The sequence below is a fragment of the Rhinopithecus bieti genome, unplaced genomic scaffold (assembly GCF_001698545.2).
Source record: "Rhinopithecus bieti isolate Rb0 unplaced genomic scaffold, ASM169854v2 scaffold_39885, whole genome shotgun sequence".
In the NCBI taxonomy this organism is placed as follows: domain Eukaryota; kingdom Metazoa; phylum Chordata; class Mammalia; order Primates; family Cercopithecidae; genus Rhinopithecus; species Rhinopithecus bieti.
Genome location: NW_016816270.1, coordinates 93,647 through 111,910, shown reverse-complemented (window position 1 = coordinate 111,910; position 18,264 = coordinate 93,647). Strand labels below are relative to the sequence as shown.

Here is an 18,264-nt window from a genome sequence, read left to right as displayed (position 1 = left end):
ACTCAGGACCAGCCACACCCACATTGGCTAAGCGCTCGATGGTGAGGTGGGGCTGGAAGCGGGTGTGAAAGCACACAATCAGGAGACCACAAAACTGCCTGGGCGGCTTCTCCAATTGTTTAAAAGCATGTACAGCCGGACGCGGTGGCTCAAGCCTGTAATCCCAGCACTTTGGGAGGCCGAGACGGGCGGATCACGAGGTCAGGAGGTCGAGACCATCCTGGCTAACACGGTGAAACCCCGTCTCTACTATAAAAAATACAAAAAACTAGCCGGGCGAGGTGGCGGGCGCCTGTAGTCCCAGCTACTCGGGAGGCTGAGGCAGGAGAATGGCGTAAACTCGGGAGGCGGAGCTTGCAGTGAGCTGAGATCCGGCCACTGCAGTCCAGCCCGGGCGACAGAGCGAGACTCCGTCTCAAAAAAAAAATAAAAAATAAAAAAAAATAAAAATAAAATAAAAGCATGTACAAAATCCCAAGAGGTGATGCTACCTCCTGCAGGACAAAGGCCAAGGAGGAAAGAAGAGAGCTTGGAGAGATTGGCGATACTAGTCTGGAACAGATAGGAAGCTCAGAGGGCTGCCAGGAGAGAGACAGAGCTCACCATTCCTGGAAGGATGTAAGCAGAGCCAGAAGGATCCCGCAGAGAGTGAACAAATGTCTGAAGACTCTGCCAGACTCAGACACTGGGACCCTGTGGTTGAGCAGTTTCTAACCCTTGAATGGCACTTGTTCATTTGCTCTGAGCCTCACATGAACCCTTGGTCTGAATACAGAGCCTGGCCTGAGCTCCATGGAAACGGTGATGCTGGGGGACCAGCATCCAGGCAGCAGGCTGCCTCTTCCATGTCCCACTTGGAAAAGGCTATGGAGTGGGGCCTGGGGTGGAAACTAGTTTCCTACATCCAGGCTTCTCCCTCTCAGACCAGGGGCTCTAGTGTCCCTAGGACCTACCTCATGAGAGGGATCCCAGCAGCCAGGCCCAGTCTGGAAGGGAGGGGAGTGACAGACACAGACAGGCCAGGGCTTGGCCATACCAGGCCCTGACCCGGAGGTAGACAGGAACAGTGAGGTGTTCTGGACTGGAGAGGAAAAGCCCCGGCTTGAGCCCACCAGATGGGCTGTGTGGTCTTGCTGGAGGCCCCATCCCTCTCTGGACCTCTGTCTCCCTCTTCTCTGTGCCTCAGGGGGTTGGGGCCATGTCACCACCAGCCACTCTCAGCTCTGCTAAAATCACACCCTTCAGGTGATCAGGATGAACACTTTAGAAGCCTCAGGAAGGTCCTCAAATGTCAAGAAAAATTACTGTTGCTTCCTTGAATCGACAATCAGAAACCTGGCTGAGAACCTCTTGCCCAAGACTGATGAGTGTCCAGAGGCCAACAGTGACTCCTGCCGGGCCAGCAGGACACTGGGGTGCCCATGTGCAAAATGCTCACTTAATAGTATTATTTTAAATACAAATAAAATAGTCATTCAAATACACCTTTAAAAAAAAAAAAAAAAACCCTCTACCCTCACACCTTTCCAAACACTGGGAAAGATGAGGTGGAAAAAAACTCTAGTTTGGTGCATCAGGAAGTTTCCTGTGAGATGAAGGCAAGGGGGAGCCCGGGGAGTCAGGGCCCCCCAGCCACCAAATTGTCCCTGTCCCACCCTGACCCCTCCAGCTTTTGACCAGATCGGCGGTTACGGGCAGCTGGAGGCAGCCTATGCCCGGGCCATTCCCTCCAGGACCATTGCCAACACCACCTGCCACCTGCCGCGTGCAGACGCCATGCACATGTTTCGAGACCCCCACACAGGGGACCTGCCGTGGACCGGGATGACCTTTGGCCTGACCATCATGGCCACCTGGTACTGGTGCACCGACCAGGTGAGTGCCAACGTCTCCCGCCCATCCCACCTTCCTGCCATCCCAGCGCGCTCTGGTAGGTCCGGGTGGCCCGTCTCTGCCCTCCGAATCATGAGTCTGGGCTGGGGCCTCAGAAGGTGTGACCACAGGCTGGGACAGGCTGCTAGGGGTCTTTGCGGTCCCGGGGGCCTTGAGCCCTCCGTTTAGAATCAGATGAGGCCCACTGGCTACCACCCGTCCTGGCCTTTAGGTGCTTCGACTGAGACAGTTTGGAGTATGGGATTCCGAAGGGACTCGAATGCTCCTCGGTGGCCTTGCCATCGGCCAAGGGGCGGGCATTTCGGGCCAGTCTTGCGCTGCCAGGATCCGGCAGCAGGTGGGGTACCTGGCCTCCCTTGGCCTGCCAGTGGTGGGGGCCGGCCACGGCTGGGCCCGCGTTTCTGGTAGAGCTCTGGACGCCATCAACAGCAGCGCGGTACCTAGGGGGTCCTGGGAAGCCGTCTTTATCCCTAGTCCCTGAGTCAGGGGCCCTGTGATGATGAAACTGCTGGGCCTGAAAGAGAGAGAGCAGAGAGTGAGGCTGAGCAAGAAGGGCCAACCCTGCCCCAGCACAGGACCCTGCTCAGGCACACAGGAGCCAGCAGGCCCGGGTTTGCCTCCTGGCTCTGCCATTCACCAGCTAGTGGGCCTAGGCCAGTTGGTTTAATCACTCAATGCTTCAGTTCCCCTGTCTGTAATATGGAAATAATCCTGCCCTTTGTGGGTGTAGCAAGGCAGCTTCCTCCCAGCTCACCCCCACCAGCCTCCCCTATTTCGACACAAGCCTGGACGTGGTTGGAAATGGGCTGAATGGGGTTGTTGAAAGCAATGCAGGAGTTTCTGTTGAGAGCAGGGGGTGACTCTTGCCCTGCCCCCAAGACCCTGTCACCAGCCCTCCAGGTGACCTCAGATGAACTGCTTCCCGTCTCTGGGCAGAAGCAGATGGTGCCCTTGCTTTGCTTGTCCTAAAGGCCGTGGGCAGCTCCAGGGAGCATGTGCATGGGAAAAGGTCTGGGAAGCAGTGCGCACAGGCCCCACGACTGCCCATGCCTCTGGACCCAGCCCCAGGGGTCCACCATAGGACAAGGCAGCCACAGCCAGCCTCTGTGGAATGAACGATGACAGCGCTCACACAAGCCTTTCCCATGGGGCCTCCCCTGGGAGTAGGCCTGGCCAGCTCCATTCACAGGACAGAGCACTGAGGCCAAAGACAGAAACGAATCTGAACTCAGAGTGGAGTGACTTTTTCATGGTTCCCAACTCTGCTCTTCCTCTCCCAAGCAGCACGGGCTCCATCAGAATCTGCCCAGAGACCCTCCCTGGGTTCCAACAGTAAGAACGGACCCCAGCTGGGAGCTATCAGAAGCTCTGGAAGGCTGGGCCTCAGTTTCCCCATCTGTAACATGTGGTCCTCAAGCAGGGCCCCTTGTACTCCGGCATGCTGTGCTCACAAGCTGCTCACATCCTCCATGCCTCATGGAAGGGCTCTCCAGGGAACACGTGGGCTTACAGGACGCATCTGCCCAGTTCTCCTGGGAGGGCTGAGAGCCAGCCCCAGTGGGCCAGGGGCTGGTGAAAGGTTGGCCGTGGAGGGCACAGTAGGCATGTGGTACCCTGCTAGGCTGAGCCCCTTTACAATTGCCACATCCCACCTCCTCCCAACACAGCATGGGCCTAGCATGGCACGGGCGTCTCTGGGTGGAACATCAGTCAGGAGATTTTCCCATCAAAGCCAAACGAATCTGCACACATCCTGGCCTTGGGGTCAGGGTTGGGCGGGCCCCACTGCACAGATAAGGAGCCCGAGGCCCAGAGAGGATCACACAGGGAGGTGGAGGAGGGACACTGCTGACCCCAGGTGGTTCAGGGCACCAACCAGCATCGGGCTGTAGTCTGGCCTCTGCCCTACCTCCCTATCCTCCTCCCCTCGGGTTGGGTCTGCCTGCTGGATGCCGGGCCTCGGTCCAGAAGCCCAGGCACTAGTCCTGCTTGAGGTTCCTGGTCTCTGCGTGGCTCTCACTGACACTGGGGACTTTTAGGGGCACCTAGGGGTCTGACTCCACTTTGCTGTGGGGCCAGGGTAGCCCTCGAAGACACCCACGGTCTAGTCAGAAGGGAGGCAGCAGTTCTGTGTGCCAAGACCATAGGGGCGTTTTGCTTTTTATTTTTTTTTGAGATGGAGTCTTGCTCTGTTGCCCAGGCTGGAGTACAGTGGTGCCATCTCGGCCCACTGCAACCTCCACCTCCTGGGTTCAAGCAATTCTCCTGCCTCAGCCTCCCAAGTAGCTGGGATTACAGGCGCACACCACCATGCCCAGCTAATTTTTGTATTTTTAATAGAGTCGGGGTTTCACCATGTTGGCAAGGCTGGTCTCGATCTCCTGACCTCGTGATTCACCCGCCTCAGCCTCCCAAAATGCTGGTATTACAGGCATGAGCCACTGCGCCCGGCCAATTTTTGTATTTTTAGTAGAAACGGGTTTCACCATGTTGGCCAGGCTGGTCTTGAACTCCTGACCTCAAGTAATCCACCCACCTTGGCCTCCCAAAGTGCTGGGACACAGGCGTGAGCCGTTCACTATCTTCTGGCTCATCCATGACAAATGGGTGGCATTTTTCTAACCAGAAACAAAACCAGTAACAAAGGCAGAGGGTCCAGTGGACAGAGCCCTGGTCTGGGCTCCCATCTGGGCTCTGCCCCTGCCCCTCCCTGGGCCTTGGTGTCCCTGTCTGTGAAACAGGGTGGTGCACAGACCAGAAGGCCTCCCAGGGTCCTGCCAGCTCTGTCACCTGCTGATGCTGCAGCTCCAGGCCGGGTGCCCTCCCTTAGTCAGCAGCAGCCGCCTCAGTCATAACAGCAGCCACAGCTTTCGTGGGCAGCGTGCTGACTCCAATGGCCACACCCCAAAACTTACTCACTGAGAAAGGGAACTCATATTCAACAGAGGCCCTTGAGGAGCCAGGGACAGGCTTGGCCAGCTACACTAGCAGCCTCACTTAAGTCGTTGCAACAACTCTCCTCATTTTGCAGACGAGGAGTCCAAGGTGAAATGGCCACTCAGGGAGTGAGAGCTTCCTCAGGGAAGAGGGTCTGGCTGGGACTGGACACGAGTGCTGGGAGGTGGGGGTGAGCAGTGGCCTGCTGACATCTGAGTGAGGGGGCCAGCCTTGCTATCTGACAGTCAGGGGTGGGGAAAGCCCCTGCCCTATTCAGGGGGACTGGCAGGCCTCACAGCTCATGGAAATTCTGAGCCTTAGCTTCTCCACCTGGGGTGACAGCACCTATCCCAGGGCCAGCTGCCATAAGCACAGATGGAAACATAGAGGCAAATATCCCATCAATGGCAGAATGACATGCAGGGTCTTAGGGAAATGCTTCTCTCCCATGCACCTAGACAGAACCACCATCTAACTCTCTCATTGTCCAGATGGGACAGCTGAGGCCCAATCTGAGGCAAGGACTTCTCCCAAGTCACAGAAAGCTGGCAGAGAAGCAGGAAGGACAGCAGCTTGCCCTGCGTTCGGAGGCTGCAGCCCACAGACACTCCTAGCCTCTGTAATTAATGTTTCCGTGACATCCACAGCTTAGAGGTAAATGCTGGGAGCTATCCGTTAAACTAGCAAGCTTGGAAAGTAAGTTAAAATCACAGAGGCTTCCTACTGCTGAGTTGCAGGTGGTGACTTAAACTGTGGAACTGCAAAGGAAAAATACTTACGTTTCAGAGTCATAGGTCGTACAGCTTTGTGAACATACTAAAAACCATGGGAGTAGCCGGGCGCGGTGGCTCAAGCCTGTAATCCCAGCACTTTGGGAGGCCGAGACGGGCGGATCACGAGGTCAGGAGATCGAGACCATCCTGGCGAACAAGGTGAAACCCCGTCTCTACTAAAATACAAAAAACTAGCCGGGCAAGGTGGCGGGCGCCTGTAGTCCCAGCTACTCCGGAGGCTGAGGCAGGAGAATGGCGTAAACCTGGGAGGCGGAGCTTGCAGTGAGCTGAGATCCGGCCACTGCACTCCAGCCCGGGCAACAGAGCAAGACTCCGTCTCAACAACAACAAAAAAAAAAAAACAAAAAAAAACAGTCCAGCCCGGGCAACAGAGCAAGACTCCGTCTCAACAAAAAAAAAAAAAAAAAAAAAAAAAAAAAAAAAAAAAAAACCATGGGAGTGTACACTGTGACTGGGTGAATTATACGGTCTGTGAATATCTCAATGAAGCTGTTTAAAAAGTAACTCTTTTGAAATAGAATCATAATATCAGTGCTGGGAGGGATCTCAGACATTATGGGTCCACATTACTGCTCCCTCCTCCCATTCTGCAAATCTGGAAAGGCCTGGTTAGGATTTGCTGAAGGCGCCCAGAAGGGCCGATGACCTCAGGGAGCGTCTAGCCTCCCTCTGCTACTGAACTGCAAGCTTGCCAAACCCCAGGTCTTAAAGCGCCTGAACTCTGCCAGCCATGCAAACACAGTTGGCGCCAATGTCTGCTCCTGGCATCATGAATGTACCAGCTGCTGTCATGAGGGTCCAGGAGATGAGGGTAGGGGTGGTGTCCCCATACTACCCCACCCAGGGTCTCCTCCAGCCCTGACAATTGCCAGGGGTGGTGGGCTGGGCAGGATCCACACCTCCCCTATTGGCAGGTCATGGGACTGAGTCCCTGGGAATGAGCGTACCTCGGCTCGCGCTGCTTGGCCTGCTGAAGTGAGCTCTCCTGGTTGGTTGCTGACAGTATTGGGGCTTTGAGTGTGGCTGTTTTGGGCGGGTCGGGGACTAATGGGACATCATCGTGCCTCATGCCCACTCCCTGAGGCCCACCAAGGACCAATCCTGACACAAGCGTCCTTCAGGCTTGGACTCACTCCGTCTCGCACTCCACCCCCAGGTCATTGTGCAGCGGTCACTGTCAGCCCGAGACCTGAACCATGCCAAGGCGGGCTCCATCCTGGCCAGCTACCTCAAGATGCTCCCCATGGGCCTGATCATCATGCCGGGCATGATCAGCCGCGCACTGTTCCCAGGTAGGACGGGCTCCGGGCACTGAGCCCAGGCTGCAGGGCACCCAGGGTTCTGGGACCTTGTCCTGCAAAGGTCCCAGGAGGAGAGGCAAAGGATAGATGTGAACTGTTCCCCAACCTGGGGAGTGGGGAAGAGTGGTCTTCAGGGCCACAATCAAAGGGATTAACATGGATGTGGCTTGGTACAAGGTCTGGACAGGTATCACTTACTGCAGCGTGACCTCAAGGCTGTAAATGAATGTCCCTGTGCCCCGCCGTCTCCTCATCTGCAAACTAGGGACTGTGTCACCCACCTGGAAGGTGCCATCAAGATCCTCTAACTACAGGCATTGGAGACCTATGGGTGGGGAAACGTGCATTTCCTTAGGTTGCCTTTTCAGGACTCTGGGACCAAGAGTCTCCAGCATTAATGATGGCCTTCCATACGGCCCTGGATGGTTCCCACCCCTGCCTATTCATCAGTTTCCCCATCTGTAACAAGGGAATTGAAGTCATCAGACTCAGGCACACGGTAGCCCAGAAGACAGCAGCCCAGGCTCTTGGGTGGCTGGCAGGGAGGGACTCATGACCCCTGATGTGCAGGGACCCTGACTCACCTGTGCCTCCTTGTCTGGGGAGCGCTGGGCCTGCATCCTCCTCGACACATCTGCTTCTTCTCTCCCCCGACTCTGGGCCCACGGGGAGCCACCCTGGGGTCCAGCAAAGGTCCCTCGGGTTATATGGGGGGCACTCAGCTGCCGGCGTGGTGGTGGGGTTGGCCCGTTGGCCACTTGCTCTGAGTGGCGCCTCCGGAGAGGGACTGAGTGCTCTCTCACCTCATAGTACTCCTCTGACACAGAGGAGGCCACTGAGGGCCGTCGGGGGCCAGGCCCACGGCCGGAGCTGCCTGAGCGGCTGTCCTGGTCACTGAGGGTTATGTAGTCGTCATCATCTTCTTCTTCCGCCCCATCCAGCCCATTGGGGAGCCCCACCCCGAGTCTGTCGGGGTCATCCTGGGTCACAGATAGCTGCCCCTGGAGTGGGGTGTGGCCTGGGGCTGCCATCCTGGGTAGCCTATGGTCTGTCCCATTCTGGGGCGCCTCCTCTTTGGGGAGCTCCAGGGCCCAGCCAGTACCACTGCTGTCCTGGGCTAGTACATCTGCCACAAGGACTGTCCGGGGCTTGGGCACAGGGGGCAGTGGCTCAGGGTCCCCCTGGGGGAGGCCATTCTCAGCTGGGACACCGTCCTGGGGGGCACTGGGCTCTAGGGGAGGGCAAGGTTCTGGACGGGGCCTGCTGTCCTGGCTCTGCTTCCACAGCTGGTGCTGGGCGCTTGCCTGGGAGGTGTCACGGATCTTGATGCGGTTCATCTGGCTGGGCTGGGGGTTCCAGATGTTGGGGTCGATGATATTGATGTAGCCCAGGATGTCGCTGCCAGGCTCCGGGTCTGGCTCCACCCACGTGGGCAGGTACTCAAACATGTTGGCCCTCTCCAGGTGGAGCAGTCCTGGGTGGATGGGTGGCAGCAGCTCGGGGATGTCCCCTGGATGCTCGGCCAGCGCTGGGCCCTTCAGCCCCAGGGGCTTCTTGGCCTCCTGATTCTCAGAGGAGATCTTGGCAATCTCATCAACGCTCTTGGCCTTGACCAGTGCGTACTTGGGGTTGACAAGCTTCTTGGCCACAGAGCCTGCGGGCACCAGGGGGACCACAGAGGGCAGCACGATAGGCTCTGGCTCCGGCTCCTTCTCCATAGGGATGCCCTTGAGGCTCACACTGTGTGACATGAGGTACAGCTCCTGGAACTGCCGGTCAAACATCTCCACCACCTGGCCAGACAGCACGGAGATCACATTCCGGTCCGTCCGCGCGGCCGACCACGTGAAGCTGCAACAGAGGGAGGGGGCGCTGGTCAGGCACACGACCCTGCTTCCCCCAGCAGCCCCTGTGCACCCGCAGCTGCTGAGTCTCAGACTGTGGCCACAGGGCCCTGGGATCGAGAAGTGAATGGGGGCAGAGAGCAGGTGCATGCTGTGGGGTCAGACTGAGTCTGGGATGTCAAGCAAGTTGGTGGCACCAAGCCTGTTCCCACCTCTGCAAATGGCACGGCACTGTGCTCCTCTCAGGCTGGTACAGGATTCACTAAGCAGCTCAGAAAGGCCCTGGACACCATGGGGGGTGCCGCACGTGGTGGCCACTGCTGCCATGTGTCTATGCTGCCACCAACCCCCATGTAACCATGGGCAGTGCCCACCCCATGCCGCATGTGGTGGTGCCCACACAGCTGGTCCCATCCCTGAGGACAGCTCTCAGAGTGACCCCCATACGCTGCAGAGGCACATCCTAGCCACACCCCACCTCCAGGCCGGTGACATCTCCAAGCTGGAACAACAGTGTCCTCAGACAAAGCCCTTCTCTGCCTGACTCCAGAGACAGACAGGCAGGTATGCTCCAGCCCTGCACACACAGCAGCCTTGGGATCAATGAACTGGAATAACCAGGGTGTCGTAAGTTAGCATTAAGGACAGAAGCCAGTTGGGAACCAGAGGTACCTCTCCCACAACTTCCCTGAAAGCTGGAGAGTCACCTGTAGGAGCCGCACACAGCCCGGTCTCCATCCACAAACATGAACTTCTGGGCCAGAGCACCCTTGAACTTGGTTGCCGACCGCGTGAAGAACTCGGTTCCCCCGCTGCTCCGCACTCTGAGATTCTGTGTTGGGAACCAAGAGACAGAATTACATGACTGCAGCCCTGACCACACAGGGCGAGGGGAGGACGGCAGCTGCCCAGGGCTCAAAGGGGACTTTGGGGTAGTCAGGAGGGGGAAGAAAGAGGCTACAAGGCCTAGAGAAAGGAGCTGGTGTGTCTGGGACTGCAGGGCCCGGGGTAAGGAGGGAGTTGCTGAGCCGTGAAGCTGCAGAGGGGGCAGGCACTGGTACAAAGCGGGTGGGATTAGATGGTCTGAGCTTTGGCCCCAAAGGTGTCTGAAGAGCAGCATCAGGCAGGAAAAGGCTTGCACAGCCAGCCAGTTTGGGAAATGCTGCCATGGGTAGTGGATGCTGTGGTGGAGTCCTGAGCGGGAGGGTGATGTGCACATGTTTTAGAAGTGTCTCGTGCATGGCTAGGGGGTGATGCAGCTAGAGGAGGGCAGGAAGGGGGCCTGCCCTTCAGAATCTGGGCCTTACACTCCAATAAGTCTGTGGCCCTCCAGGGTGCGTGGCCCTACCAGGCCGCTCCCCTGTGCTTCTCAACACCCCAGTCTCTGCTGGGCTCTGCTCTGAAGGCAGGACTCACAGCAAACTTTCTCCTTCCCCATGGCCAGGACACCACCCAGCACCCAGGCCAGGTCCTGTAAATGGTCAGAGATTCAATTCAGTGCCGGCTTACACTGTTTGGCCCAGGAGCAGACCAGGAACGCCCTCAAGAGACTGTGGCAAAGGGAGATGCGACCCAAGAAGAAGAGTGCTCCTTGGGCATTAGGAGCACAGCGGGTCCCTCAACTGCCTCAGCTCCAAGGCCAGGCTGCCACCAGCCTTTTCCTGGACCCTGGCCACACAAGGGCCCTCTGTCCCAGTGTGGAGTCTCTGGAGCTGCCAAGGGCCTGTGTGTTGCAAGTTCCAGGTGCTGACTTCCCTTCCCCTGGTAGCAGGGCCTGCTGTGAGGGAGGAGCACATGGTAAAGGCTGGTGCTGGCCACGGCAGACCCCAGGAAGGGCAGGGCGAGCCTGGCTGAAACCCAGGTGTCGAGGATGGCCAAGGGCATCCCTGAGTAGAATCTCAGGTGTAAAGGGGATCTGGGGCTCATCTGGCCCGTGTCCAGGGCAGTTTGTAAGAAATGCTCCTGGGTGCCCTGAGGGTCTGACTCAGGAGACCTGCGGTCAGGCGGGGAATCTAGTTTTAACACCAACTCCAGGGATTCCTGACTGGTCTGCCTGCATGCCTCCTGTGATGGGAGGCTCACTCCCTCCCGAGGGGCTCTGTGCCGGCTGCTGGCTCTCGGCTACGACATGTTCTTTGTCAGGCTGAGCTGTGACTTACTGGTCTGTCCCCTCACCCACTCACTGGCCCCAGCTTATTCACCCCACTCATTCACACAGTCATCAGCCCCTGCCGAGGCCCCCAGCTGCAGACAGAGATGCCTGTGATGAGGATCCCCGCTGGGAGGTGAAGGGGAGGCAGGGGGGTAAACGAAAACGAGCTGAATGCCCGGGATTGCAGAGGAGTAGCCCGAAGTGTGAAGGGCTGGCCGGGAGGCTCCCAGGAAAGGATGACATGGGTCACAGGGGGAGGTGGGGAAGCATTCCAGGGAAGGGACTCAAAGGCCAGGCATGAGAGGCCCTTTATACCAGAGCACCTCAGGGGAGGAGGGGTGGGTGATGGAGCCTGCAGAGCGAGCAGGGGCGGGCTCCTGCACCTTCTTAAGGGCCTGAGCTTGGCCCTGGGGCCAAGAGGGAGCCATGGGAGGATTTAGAGCAAAAGCGATGGGGTTGGGTGTGCATCTCAGGAGCAGTTCTGGCATCAGGGAGTGGGTGTGTGAAGTGAATGCTATGGGAGAGGAGGGGAGCCTGAGAGAGCAGAGCCGCCCGCCATGCCATCCAGCCTCCTGCCCCACCAGTCCTTTCCGTGTCCCAGACCCCTGGGGCGGGGGTGGCCCCAGGCCAGCAACCACAGAGGCGGGCAGGTGTGGGCCGTGGGTGAGTCCCTGTCTGATGCCCACCCGTGGGATAAACGATCACCTTGTCATAGGGCCCACTGTAGAAGGCAGATAAGCTCTGCTCTGGGCCGCCCTCGCCGGCCCCCACCCCGCCCCGCAGGCTGCAGGTCTGCACACAGCCAGCTCAGCAGGAAGCTGGCCACGGCCCAGGACAATTAGCATTCGTGACTTTGTACCCAACACGGAGCACGCTCAGGGTTGAGAAGTCAGACAAAGATCCTGGAGGTGGTACAAGGCCTCCCCTGTCACTGAGCCCAACCAAGCCCAGCTCCATCGCCTCCTGCAGGCTCCTGGCCCAGCCACAGGCCCCTCCTTAGCCTGGAAAATTGGCCACCAGCATCAGGACCCCTCTGGACAGTGTCTGTCCCCACCCATTCCAAACCTTGCCCTGATGAGGGCTCAGAAAGTCACCACTTCCATCTCAGAGTGACTCAGCCTCCATGTGAGGCGCAGACCTTGGCTGGGCTGCTGACTCGCTGTGTGACTCGAAGCAAGTCCCGGGCCGTTGCTGGGCCTTAGTCTCCCTTAGCACACAGCAGGGCGGGCCTCCAACTCTTAGGCCCGTTCTACCTGGGGCTCAGCAGCAGGTGGGGGCCTGCAGCAGAGCCCCCCACCTCCTGCCTCGTGACCTGCTCCCCAGCTTGTGCCTGGATGGGCCCCACCCCACCGGGCCTGGCCTGGATGAGGTAACGTCTCAAGACTCTGGGCTCGCGTGTGCAGAGGTGGAGGATCCCACAAAGCCACATTGTCTCTGAGCTCCTGGGACACCCCCGGCAGAGAACAGCAAATGGGTGGAGGGACGCCGGGGCTGACCCAAGAGGGGTGCCCTGGGCAAGTCTTTGGACCCTCTGGGACCTCAGTTTCCTCATACGTAAGAGAGGACGTCAAGGGCGAGTCAGGGCAGGAGAGGATGGCCAAGCGGTGCTTCATCTGCTCTCAGAGGGTGGCAAGGCGGGGACTCCAGGGCTGGGGCAAACTACAGCACCCTGCCCCCAATCCCCGCAGGCCTCTAGGCCACATGTGCTTAAAGGACACGTGATCCAACTGTACCAAACCCGCTGGTGGGACGCAGAGGGGGCTGAGCCCAGGTGTCCCTGGAGCAGAGTGGGTCTAGGGTCTAGGCACTCCTGAGCTCCAGTCAAACAGGCTCCAGTCCTAGCACCAAATGGACGCCAACCAAGGCCATTCTTTCCACGCCTCAGTTTTCTCATCTATGAAAGGGCCTACTCATCCTTGTGCTGCAAGTCTGCTGTGAGGACTGAATAGAGCCACAGTATAGGTGGGGCCCACCCAGGGAAAGTGTCTGGCTCCCAGTGGGTACCCCATGAACTGGAAGTGGCACAGTGGGCTGTGGGGGACCAACACAGAGGACCACAAAACATTCAGGAAGGCACGGACTGCCCAGGGAGGCCAAGACTGTCAGCCATATGGGGTGGGTGGTTGGTGGGCTCAGGGAGGGGAAGTGACCTGCCCACTGTCTCCCAGTAGCCCTGGGCTGGGCAGGGAGTGAGGACAGGGTTTCTTCATCACCCACCTCCTCAGGGCCCTGTCGGCATCTCCTGGCCCAGCAGAGGAGTGGGGAGGCCCAGAGATGCATCCTGACCAGGTCTGAGCTGGGAACATTGAGGCCAGGCCAGACCTAGTGTGAGGAATGCAAGGAACAGAGCCGAACATGGCGGCGGGAGCCTGGCTGCCTGAGGTGCTGCCCCCAGCAGCCTCCCCTCTCCTCTACAGGGCCTGTCTCGATCTCTGTGGAGGGTGGGGAAGGGCGGTCAACACTCACCCTGGCCTTCTCCAGGCTGTTGTGAAGTTGGGGTGGTGGGCCCTTTGTGAACCACATTTGGCCCAAAGTATGTGACGGCATGAAGGGGCAGGGCCAGCCTAGCTCCAAGGCCCTGGTCTGAGGGGCTCCTCTCTCCCCTAGGCCAGGGCTGCTCAGCCTCTGTGCAACTGATACACATCCCCTTTTGTGTGGGACCTGTCCCCAGCAGTGTAGGATGTTTAACAACATCCTTGGCCACTCAATGCTGGTAGTACCCCTTAGGTATGACAGTTAAAAATGCCAAATGTCCCTCGGCAGAGTGAATACCCCCGTTCGAGAACCCCTGCCTTATACCGTGAATCCATCACAGACCCAGGCCCAAGTAGAGACAGCAAGACCCAGGCATCCCCGGGGACCGGGGGAACCCGGGCAGCGTAAGGGCTGCGTCGGGCGTGTCCAGCGTGAGGCCTGAGCGGCAATGATCCTCACGTCCTCACCACGTGCCTTCCCATGGCCATCCCAGCTGATGTTTCTTTGTTCATCAGAAACGGGAAACAGGTCTGGCCTTTGCCCAGGGGCTGCTAGTTTTTCCAGTTTGGCTGTACGAAGCCAACTAGCTTTTCAGACGGCCCAGGCGTCTCATGGCTCTTGTCTGTCCTAAGCTGGGAGCCTCAGGCCCAGCCTGTCTCCTGTTAGCCCGGGAGCATCCCCCCACACCCAGTATCACCCCCAAAAGCAGCCAAGTCATGCGGCCTGATCTTGTGACCCTAGGGGATGGCAGTAAAAGGTCTGGTCCTCTTCCCAAGGCCTGCTCCCCATTTGTCATTTGGGGTAATCATTTCCGTACTCCCACCTGGAAGGCCATCAGGGGCCGGCCAGGGCGACTGGCTGAGGTGCTCAGGAATGGCTGGGAGCTCCACACTTGGGGAGACACTGGTGCACGCTGCTGCCGCCTCACCTGGGGACCAGGAGTGGGCTCGGCCCAAGCAACAGGGCAGAGTTTCGAGAGTGTGTTGGTGTGGGCTCCAAGCTCAGGAAGAAGGAGCTGAGTCAGGGTGAACCACGGCCAGACCCTGGCGCAGAGGGAAAGAAAGTCGCTTAGCACTCAGACCAGAGCTGCGTCTCACGGTGGGGCTGTGCCTGTCCCCAGCCAAAGACAGGATGGGAAGGCAGCTCATGACTGAAGGCCCACCACACAAATGGCCTCCTTCACTCTTCACAGCAGCCCCGACAAATACATGACCATATCCCCATTTTGCAGACAAGACAATGGAGGCCTAGAAAGATTCAGTGACTCTGCCCAAGGTTACCATGCAAGTGGCACAGCTGGGGCTCAGGACTGGCTCCTGCTATCACCCCCAAACTGGCACCTGACACCCCAAGGTCATAAGGATGACCCTACCAGAAAACCTGTACCCTGTGCCTGAAGGAGCTGGGGCAGGTTGGTGCAGAGCTGGGCAGGGTGGCGGCAGCTGAAGGCAGGCCCAGGGATTATCGGCAACGGAAGTGCTCCTGGGACAGGTCTGGGCCCAGCTAGCCCAAGGCGAGGGAGGTAGGTGGGGAAGGTAGGCCCTCCGACAGGGTGAGACTTGGCTGGGGCTGGGCTCTCAGGGCCTCTGGCCACCCGCTCGGGGCTGTGGAAGGACAAGCTCAGAGGCGAGAATGAGGAAGCCAGGGCACACTTTCCCATGGAGGTGTCTAGCTCCTAGATACGTCACCCTACAGACCCTGCCACCTTCCCTGGGGAAGCGAGATGGCCGAGCAGGGCAGGCTGGGCCAGGGACCTGCAGTGCCAGCTGCCCTCCCCTGCCTGGCTGGTCACAGCCAGCGGAAGGGCTGGGGGTGGGACAGGGCAGGCCTCATACCCAAGCCCCTGCCCCAGTCCAGGGCCTGGGGTTTAGAATGTATGGTTCTTGCCAGCAGCTGTATAACTTTCCTCAGCACACAGAGCACTTTACAATCACCATCTCCTTTCATTTCACCCTCACACAGCCCCATGAGGTATCACTATGGCCATGGGGCACTCGAGGCCCAAGAGGTAGAACCACATGCCCAGGTCCCACGGCAGGTCAATGGCCAGTGAGCCATGCGGGCAGCACCAGGGCAGGCTGCGCTGGCAGTTGGCTTTGATTTTATAACGGAAGCCAGTGATTACTTCCCCTGCCCATAGCGGGATGGCCATTCCTAGGTTTATTGATAGTTGAGCAGTTGGTGTGAATGAGTGGGGTGGGAGTCCTAGAAGATTGGCTGAGCCAATAAAAAGGATAAGAGAAATTAATATGAGGGATCAAGTTCATCCTTTGATGCTCTGCATTATTATTTGTAGTTATTGTTTATTATTTGCTGCTTGAGTACCAGGGATCTGCATCCTCCTTATCAGAGCTGATCTCTCACTACTGGCTTTTAGGCACCACCCCTAAATTGTTGGGAATGGCTTTGGGCAAGGCATGGCCTCCCTCGGACCTCAGTTTCCCCATCTGTGTTGTGGGAGCCTCATCTGAATGACCTCAAGGCCCCTTCAGTCCCAGGCACTCCAGGCCCCCCACCTGCCCCATTGCCTCCGACTTCCTGGAAACTCAGAATTCTGCAAGCAGAGGAGCAGCCAGGGCTTCTCTGCTGAGAAGGGGCCTGGGGGCACTGGGTGGAAGGCGAGGTCTCTGGAGCAGCTGGTCCCAGGTTAGGGTCCCTGCTCCAAACAGATAGGCTTGCTCGCTGCCTGCGTCTGCACACTGGGGGAAGAGCAAAGCACTCGCTGGGCCTGGGGCAGGGGCACGGTGCTGGTGGGGCCCCATTGGGGTCTCTTCCTGGGCATCGGGCAGGGCCAGGCCTTCTGCAGTCAGGTTTCCAAAGTGGCCTTTCCACACTGTGGCTCTCTCGGGCATGAACTGTCTGCCACCAGAATCAATTCCCTGCGCTAATTACGTGGCAGGGAGTGAGGTGGGCATGGGGCTTGGGGCCAATCCACCAGGGAGACCACATTAAAAATGTCCCAAGAGCTAGAGACTCACCACGGAGTGCTCACAACCACTTGAAAGGACTCAGCCGGAGGCGTTGGGGTTGGAGGGAGGGGGTGGGCGTGCTTGACAAATGCTGACAAATTATAGTCATGGAGCCCGGCCCCTTGTTAACCAGACTGGTGGTGCCCCTTCTCCTAGGACCACAAGCCTGAAACCTGCAGAATTCTGACCTGTCAGATGCTAGTGCTGAGCCCAAGGGTCTGGTGCTGGCCCCTACCTCACTATCTTTAACTTACTAGCAGTGACACGGGGTATGTGGCTCTATTCCCTCATCTGCAAAATGGGAACAACTCCCTATCCCACTAGGATGTTGTGAGGATTAAATTAACCAATGCAAAGTGCCTGTGACAGGGCCTGGTGCACCGTCAATGCAAAAGAAGTATTCACCGTCATCACGCACGCTGATCTGCTCTCAGGGAAGTGCTCTGCACACAGCAGGTGCCAAGCGATGGCTGGCAGAAGGAGCGCTCCAGACACCAAATGCCAGGGTGTCTGGGCAGAAGAACGTTGGACCAATAAGATCCTGTAGCCCAGAGAAGGGAGGTGACATGCCCAAGGACACACAGCAAAGCAGTGCTGAACCACAGCCCACCCTGACCCCATCGGCAGCCTTCTCTGATCCACTTCTGTTCCGTGGTTTCCCCCACCCCAAAGGTTCTTTCTCCTCTGCTCTTGTGCCTCAAATTCACTTCAACTGTGCAGCCATCGAGGAAGCTTTCCCTGACTTCAGCCTCAGGGAGCTTCCTCCGTCTGAGTCAGATCCTAAAACAAGTAAATGGACATTCTAAGGAGACAGATTTTGGCTCAACCCAAGAAAGGACTTGGGAGTTGAAGCTCTTTCTGGGAGTTGAAGCTCTCTAGAAGGGCCACGAGCTATCTGAGGAGGGAGTGAGCACACTATCACCAGAGGTATGCAAGCAAACAGATAACCAATGTGGCATGGGCTGCTCTGAAATAACAGGATGCAGCACTTGGCATGAGCTCCAGCACCTGGTCAGCAAGCACCTAATCAAGGCATATCTTATCTCTGCCATGTTGGAGGTAGTGAGTATCCTGTCCCTCAGGGAATTCAAGCAGAGGCTAGGTGACTGCTTGGCAGGAGGCTCTAGAATTACTGGACTCTCAGTGCTTGGCACAGGACTCCGTCCTGGGCAGGCAGGTACTTCAAGTGTTTGTTGACAGACTGAATGACCCCTGTCCTCCAGCCACCCAGGCAAGTGAGGAGCCTGCTCACCTTGAGGTGTCCCAGGTGCATTCGGGCCCGCTCACACATGTGCAGGAAGTACTTGACGTTACTCTCATCCACAATGATGTACACGGCCACTTTCCTCTTGAAGCCGGCGTCCAGCAGGTCCTTGAAGATGTCCACGTCGGTGAACATGTCCATGACCACAGCTATCACCTGGGAGCAAGAAGAGAGACTGGGGCCTGTCAAGACAGTGCAGCAGTGGGGATAGGGTGCCCTGACAGAATGCACAGCCCTCCCGTGCCACCAGCCTCTCACGGGTGCCCACTCTGGCCCCACTACTGGAGCCTCAGGCCCAGGACCAGGGGCCTCTCTTGCCCTGAAGTTCCAGTTGCAGTCCCAGTTCTGGGCTCAGCCTAGGGGCCCTGTGTCGGTGCATTCCCAGGCCAGGGCCGGCTATACTCTGCCCTCCTTGTAATACCTGGGGATGCTGAGATGAACCTGATGTGTCAATGACCGGAAGGGCAGCAGCTGGCGTGGCGGCTCCCTGGGGCCTCCCCTGCATTCCTGGGCTGGTGTGGACTTTGGCCAGTGCCTAAACCCAGGTGCTCTTCCCGTCAGCTGACAATATCTGTCCCCACAGCAGGTGACCTGCTGGACCTGGCTCAGGGTGGGGCCTCAGTGGTCAGGGTAAA

General features: G+C 58.1%; 2 protein-coding genes across 5 annotated transcripts in view; one reads left to right on the top strand and one right to left on the bottom strand.

Moving 5' to 3' along the window:
• Positions 1–18,264, top strand: part of SLC5A10 (solute carrier family 5 member 10) — a 73,488-nt gene that overhangs the window by 18,357 nt on the left and 36,867 nt on the right. For all 4 annotated transcript variants that reach the window (XM_017854713.1, XM_017854714.1, XM_017854712.1 and 1 more), the window contains 2 exons: positions 1,670–1,875; positions 6,781–6,916. In XM_017854713.1, the coding sequence (XP_017710202.1) occupies positions 1,670–1,875; positions 6,781–6,916 (342 nt within the window). The remainder of the gene's footprint in view (positions 1–1,669; positions 1,876–6,780; positions 6,917–18,264) is intronic.
• The window catches only part of SACK1G (scaffolding CK1 anchoring protein G), a 33,311-nt gene continuing 16,616 nt past the window's right edge, over positions 1,570–18,264 (bottom strand). The window contains exons 3-6 of the mRNA XM_017854710.1: positions 17,618–17,785; positions 9,477–9,601; positions 7,510–8,776; positions 1,570–2,407 (exon numbers count right to left, since the gene is read on the bottom strand). Of these exons, the coding sequence (XP_017710199.1) occupies positions 2,018–2,407; positions 7,510–8,776; positions 9,477–9,601; positions 17,618–17,785 (1,950 nt within the window). The 3' untranslated portion in view covers positions 1,570–2,017. The remainder of the gene's footprint in view (positions 2,408–7,509; positions 8,777–9,476; positions 9,602–17,617; positions 17,786–18,264) is intronic.